Here is a 7,050-nt window from a genome sequence, read left to right as displayed (position 1 = left end):
TTAAAAAAACAAAGTAATGTTATTCTTTAAACAGCTCCTTTAACCAGTTTGAAAGCTTTAACAGGTCTTTTTTACATTTTATTTTAGTATTTTAAAGCCCTTCTTTGCATAAGAGTTTTGTCTAATATTGCTATTCCTCGGGGACTTATTTCTTCACAATTCACATCCCTGTAAACTATTTTTACAGGGGGGTTTCTTACTCTGCAAGGCGTTCAGGCAAAATAATAAATAAATAAATAAATAAATAAATAATCACTACAATTACTTACATCTTTCCATAAGTTGTATCACAGAGATGATAGTTATTTAGTGATGGAAATTAAGTAAATGGCATTTTTTAAAATGTAAACCGGGACAATGTACAGCAGAAATAACCTCCATAAATGAAGGCTGGGTTACTTCAGTGGTTCTTGATCATGTGCAAAAGACAGAAGGGTTTTATTTAGCATCACCTCTTGTAGGTGAGGTCCCTCCTTCAGCCATTTCACTCAGCAGCCACAGGCAAGACACTGGGAGCTGTTGTCAGTTGGCAGCTGCATTTGTGTGTTCTCTCTGTGTGCCATACCAGCTCTGTGCAGGTAGCTGATTCAGTAAACCTCAGTCTAACTGCTCAAAAAGACCACAGACTCGGTATGACACTCTGCACCCCATATTCACCATAGTGATATGATTACGATATTATTATGATGCATCTTGTACAAAATATGTCATGTGAGGTGTCAATGGGAAAGTTATGGTTTGCTGAATGGGATTATTCTATTTGTGTGCATGTATTATTATTGTATCTGTAGTTATGAATATAGAGTGTGCATCTGTATTTCAAATGTGCTTACTCCTAGGTTACACCCACAAGCTAGTTTACATCCAGTCTAGTCAGCACATTGTGAGTGGACTATTCAAGGTAATGGCCCATCAGCAAAAACAATGGGTCATGGGATAAGCTTAAACTCACCTGATGGGCTTTCCTGTGGATGCTTCCGCCAGTATATAAGTAATGGCTGCTATGACTCATCAAAGCATGCACAGGCATGTGACTAGACCATGTGATTCTGGACTCCATCTTGTGCCTGTACTTTTCCACAAACTGTGCTGGGAACTGTGCTAGGAACAAAGAAATTCCCTCCACATGGCAGAAGCTATAAAAAGGGGAAGTGACAACATCACTAGGCCTCACTCCCACTACAACTCAACACCCGGAAACACCTTGGAAAAAAAGACTGAACTGGGGATGTAGTCCAGGCTGAAGGGATTTCTAGCCTGTGTATGGAAGATTGGTGGACTGTTTGTACCATCAGGGTGAGACACTGTTGGATGCAAATCCTGTCTAGTTTATAGAATTTAGATGGCATTTTTTTTTTATTTCTTAGGTGATCTACTTTGATCTGTATTCTATTACTTATAATCTACCTTTCTGTAGTTAATAAATCTGTTTTATATTTTTTTTACCTAAAACAATGTTTAGTTTGAAGTGCAAAGGGAAATCTGCTCAGGAACAGGGCCCGGTGCATTATCCTCTCTACATTGAGGGAGGGGTGGACTGGGTAATAAACTTACACTGGTCAGGGTTTTGACCAGGGCAAGACGGTACAGCTCTCGGGTCCTAGGGTGGGGGCTGAAGCTTCTCTATCGTTGAGTGACTGGCAAAGGCATTCATGTAGCTGCAGCCAGGTGTGTCCCTGCCTGTGTAAATGCTTGTGTGAGTGCATGACCAGGAGAGGTCTGCAGCTTGTCACAGCATCACAGTGAGTATGGGAGTCCAGGCTGGGGATACAGAAGGCTCAGTGGTACCCCAGTTCCAAGTTGCACCTTGGAGTAGTCTGTCACACTTGGTTCAGTGGTGAAGGCACTCAGCCAGGTTTATTGTCAACGAAGCATGGCTCTCGTGCCCTATACGTACAACAGGTACAGGAGCACATGTATGCCCATTACAATGGACTCGGCTCAGTGAGAAGTGTGATTTTCCACTCTCCCCTCGGCTGAACCAAGACACCCCTTCTGTGACCTCTTTTGATACACTGATACAAACAAGTTACATATTGCCCCTCTGATGTGGTGAGTTACCACCCTTTACCTTGTACTTGTTGGTTCCATCAAAACATCTCTATCCGTCACACTGTCATACAGACCTTATCTTTAGGCAGGGTCAGTGTGTACCTGTTATCTTCAGGGAGTATTTTCCTTTGTATTGGGGTGTTCTGGTACCATGCTTCTGGAATGTGTTTGCATGAGTGCCCTGTACCTAGCACTTCTCAGCAATGTGTCTGTTTTTGCAATACCAGCCCTGTTCTTGCCAAGTTCTGTGAACTTGCAAGCAGCCATGTTTTGTAACAGGGCCTGACTTCTGCCTATAGCCTGACTCTTGCTAACTTTGCTTTATATCAGCAGGGCCTGATTACTTTACTTCAGGCCTTAGTCCTCATACCAGGCCCCTTATACCAGGCCTTATGTCTCAGGTTTTCTCTTTCTACTGCAGGAGCAAATTAAAACAATAGTCCCGTATCACGCCCACCTTCCCTCAGGGAGGGACTGGCCAGCACCCATCACTAGTCAGTTCCTGCTCACAGCCAGGCCTATCTCATAGAGTCAGAGATGGAGATTGGTCCCTGCTCCCTGCCAGCCCCCAAATGAGCTGGGCTTTCCCCTGCTAGCCCCTCCCTCCAGTAATAGGGCATAGGAACATAAGAACGGCCATACTGGGTCAGACCAATGGTCCATCTAGCCCAGTATCCAGTCTTCCAACAGTGGCCAATGCCAGGTGCTTCAGAGGGAATGAACAGAACAGGTAATCATCAAGTGATCCATCCCTATCGTCCAGTCCTAGCTTCTGGCAGTCAGAGGTTTAGGGACACCCAGTGCATGGAGTTACATCCCTGACCATCCTGGCTAATAGCCATTGATGGCCCCCATCCTCTGTTACCCTTCCAAGGGTTTCACTGTACTGGGGTGGTCTCAGGAATTCCCTGAGGACACGAGACCTTTGTCTCATAAGTGACTGACACAAGCAGTTCAAACACACAAAGCCTTTTATTAACACAAAAATCCCTATTGCAGTTAGCTAGAAACACCTCGAACCACAGTGACATACAATCAGAGGTGATGCTGAATGGGCAGCTTCCCGCTTCTGATGGCCAGTCATTTTCAGGTCATCTGGGGAGAATGATTTGTGACCACGGCTCTTGCTAGCAGTTCTCAATCAGTGTCTCCTCTCTCGCTCCCTCTCTCTCCTGATTTGGTTTCCTGGCTCTTGTTTATCTTTATAGTTAAGACTTTGGACACACACCAACATTGTGGTTAACCACTTGAGGCTACACTCCATGTCATGACATGCTGCTTTACCACTTTTTGCTATTTTTCCACAAATTTGATTTTTTTTTTTGCCATAACTGGCCATCTAAGTGACTTGTACACTTTCAGTTAATGGTGGTAAAGGTTTCAAAAAGCAATAATGCTTGTTTTCTATTATCATCCTGCAACTGATCTAGTTTTTTTAGCCCAGTTATACTTTTGGCCTTTACAACGTCCCTGGCAATGAGGTCCACAGGTTGACAGTGTATTGTGTGAAGAAGTACTTTTTCTTTGTTTGTTTTAAACCTCCTGCCTATTAATTTCATCATATGACCCCTAGTTCTTGTGTTATGTGAAGAGGTAAGTAACACTTCCTTTTTCATTTTCTCCACACCAGTCATGATTTTACAGATCTCTATCATATCTCCTCTTAATCACCTCTGTTCCAAGCTGAACAGAACCATTCTTTGTAATCTCTCCTCATACGGAAACTGTTCCAGGCCCCTAATTGTTTTTGTTGCCCTTCTCTGTACCTTTTCCAATTTTAATATATATATTTTTAATTGAAATGACCAGAATTGCACACAGTATTCAAGGTGTGGGCGTACCATGGATTTAAATAGTCACAATGGAGTGGGACAGAGGTGACTGAGCCCACAGCAACTCATTATCCTCTTCCTGGCCAGTGTGGGTTTGTATCACAGTATCTAAGTGACTTGCATAACCAAATTCTATTGAGATCTGTGCTAGGTTATTCACAGTGGCCTAAATGAATTAGGCACTAATCTGCCAATGGGAGTTGGATGCGAAATTTCCATAGGCTGTTCTGAAAATGACAGGCTAAATCATGCCTAAGTTCTGCAGCATGACTTTCCTAAAGGCCCCCTTCACCTCTTTGTTCCTCAGACTGTAGATGATGGGGTTGAACATCGGGGTGACGACTGTGTACATGAGAGACAGAACTTTGTGGAAGGTTGGGGACCGCTCAGCTGATGGCGACACATACATGATAATGATGGTCCCGTAATACAGACTCACCACCAGCAGGTGAGAAGCACAGGTGGAAAAGGCCTTCTGCCTCCCAGCGGAGGAAGCAATTTGCAGGATGGCCGAGAGGATAAGAATGTAAGATACAACAATGAAGAGGAAAGGGACCAGGGAAACCAGGGAACAGGAGACCAGAATGATCATTTCTGCCAAGGGGCTTTTTGTGCAGGACAATTTGAGCAGCTCCTCCATGTCACAGAAGAAATTATTAATTTCATTAGGGCCACAGAAGCTTAGCTGGGGAACCATCCCCACTGCTAATGCACTGACTGAGAAACCAGTTATCCAGGAGGCAGATACCAGCTGAAGGCAGACCCTGAGGTTCATCATAACATTATAGCTGAGTGGGTTGCATATGGCTAGATAACGGTCATAAGCCATGATTGCAAGTAGGAAACACTCAATACAAGCCAAAGCACTGAAGAAGAATAACTGTGTGATGCAGTCCCTGAAGGACATTGTTCTGTCCTCGGCCAAGAATCCAGCCAGCAACCTGGGGGCAATGACTGAGGTGTAGCAGGTGTCCAGGAAGGACAAGTTCCCCAGGAAGAAATACATGGGGGTGTGAAGCTGTTGATCAGCCACAACTAGCACAACAATGAGAATGTTCCCAGCCAGGGTTATAATGTAGATCACCAGAAACAGCAGGAAGAGAAAGGTCTGCAGCTCCGGGGTATTCCTGAATCCCAGGAGCATGAATTCTGTGACAGACGTTTGATTTCCCCCTTCTGCATCTGCCATGAGTTTTGTCTAGGGGAAAACCAAACAAACTGTGAAGGATCTTTTGGAAAGTATGGAGTTAAATGTTCATATTTTGACCTCACTCTATTCCACGTGTGTCCTTCTCAGTACTTTTAAAGGGTGTCTGGAAAAGTTCAAATCTTCAAACTGAATTTGATATTTTTGGAGAGTGTGTTGAGCTCTGTTTCAGATCAAATCACAAGAAGAAAGAAAGAAAGAAAGCCTGGCTAGCTCAATTGGTAGATCATCAGACTTTTAATTTGAGAGGCCAGGGTTCAAGTCCCTGCTCAGGCAGAGTGATACTTTCCCCCTGTGGTATCTAGAGGGGGGGGATAGCTCAGTGGTTTGAGCATTGGCCTGCTAAACCCAGGGTTGTAAATTTAATCCTGGAAGGGGCTGTATAGGAATCTAGGGCAAAAATCTGTCTTGGGGTTGGTCCTGCTTCAAGCAGGGGGCTGGACTAGGCAACCTCCTGAGGTCCCTTCCAACCCTGATATTCTATGAAAAGAGAGATTTTGGCCAAAAATTGGAGTTGCAGTGCCTCCTGGGATATGTAGTTTGTGCCTCGTGTCTCCATTCTCAAGAAGCTTGGATTCCCCCATCTAGATTACATCTTCCATAATGCAGCAGGATCAGGGACTCCATATTGCACAGCTACCCCTTACTAAGATGGGAGACAATGACGCATTTTGGGAGATGGATGAGGAATCCTAGCCTGTAGAGGAGAATGGGGACACTTGGAACAAACGACAACTCCCAGGAGGCACTGCAACTCCTATTATTTAGGTAAATTCTCCCAGTCCTTAAACCCAGTCCCCAGGTTGCATCCTCATTTACCAGTAGGCTCAACCAGGTTCAACTCCTCTTGCAAAATTTCCCATGGGAAGCTGTGACCAGGGTTGAACATAGTGTCCCAAACCAGCCTTTCTGAAACCAAGTATCAATTAATCTCAACAGCAGGAATCAAAGCACAACACAACAATGGGGTTTTGTTCCCAAAGCAAACAGCCAATATTCAGCTGCCTTACCTGAAGTTGTGGTAGATTTAACTTATCCAGAGATCCCACTTCTAGCTCTGGGGGAACCAGTCTCTATCCCTGCACCCTCTGAGCTCCAGTGGCTTGGATTTCCAATCACTCCCAAAGCTCTTTGTTCCAGTTTCCCACCTGTCGGCACTCCTGTCCGCAGTCACCAGGCTGGTGGTGGTAAAACTTAAAAGGCACTGACACCAGTACTGCCCTTATAGTACCAGTAAATGTGGCTATCAGATATTACTGTCTGCTTTCCAGCCTACGTAGTCTCCATGCCTGCTGAATTTAACTTCCTAGCAACCCTATAGCAAGCCACACAATAAACAAACAGAACATATAGTATTCATAAGATAGTACAGGCTTCTCCCAAGTCCCTCACAGTCAATCAGATGTTGAGGAGCTGGGACTTGGTTGTCGACTTACAACACCTTTTAGCCGGTGTTGCTATCTAGTTATATGCCCTTTTCCCATTCATTGCTATTGTTTTCTTCCTGACCCTTTTGTGCATTGCTTTGATTCCCTCAGTGAAAAGGAAGAACAACTCCCTCCGCTACCATTTTGAAATATCTGTTGCATAAGCAAAAATAACATGTGAATCTCAAGTGGGTTATTAATCTGGTAAAGCTTTAATGATGAAAAGGCTCTAGAGAGATTCCAGTCTTTCTTTCTTTCTTTCTTTCTTTCTTTCTTTCTTTCTTTCTTTCTTTCTTTCTTTCTTTCTTTCTTTCTTTCTTTCCATAAAGAAACAGTCAATGAAAGTACAAAAAGGTAAATATGATTTTCAAATTGTACATATTTCCAAATATCGCATGCTACATGAGGTCTCCAGTATAGAAGCCTGCTCAAACCTAATTCTAAAGCCCTGGCCAAACTTGGTCAGAGCACAGTCAATGCAAACCCCAGCCCATGAGTTTCAAGCTATTTTCAGACCTGATCTGACTCTAGC

General features: G+C 43.9%; 1 protein-coding gene across 1 annotated transcript; it reads right to left on the bottom strand.

Annotated features, from left to right (window-relative positions):
- Window positions 1-4,125: 4,125 nt before the first annotated feature.
- On the bottom strand, window positions 4,126-5,073 carry LOC112060931 (olfactory receptor 5AP2-like). The gene has a single exon (XM_024113162.2). The coding sequence runs from the start codon at window positions 5,071-5,073 to the stop codon at window positions 4,126-4,128; it is 948 nt and encodes a 315-aa protein (XP_023968930.2).
- Between the last annotated feature and the right edge of the window lie 1,977 nt (window positions 5,074-7,050).

The sequence above is a fragment of the Chrysemys picta genome, chromosome 13 (genome assembly GCF_011386835.1).
Source record: "Chrysemys picta bellii isolate R12L10 chromosome 13, ASM1138683v2, whole genome shotgun sequence".
NCBI lineage: Eukaryota > Metazoa > Chordata > Testudines > Emydidae > Chrysemys > Chrysemys picta.
This window is presented reverse-complemented; position numbering and strand designations above follow the sequence as displayed.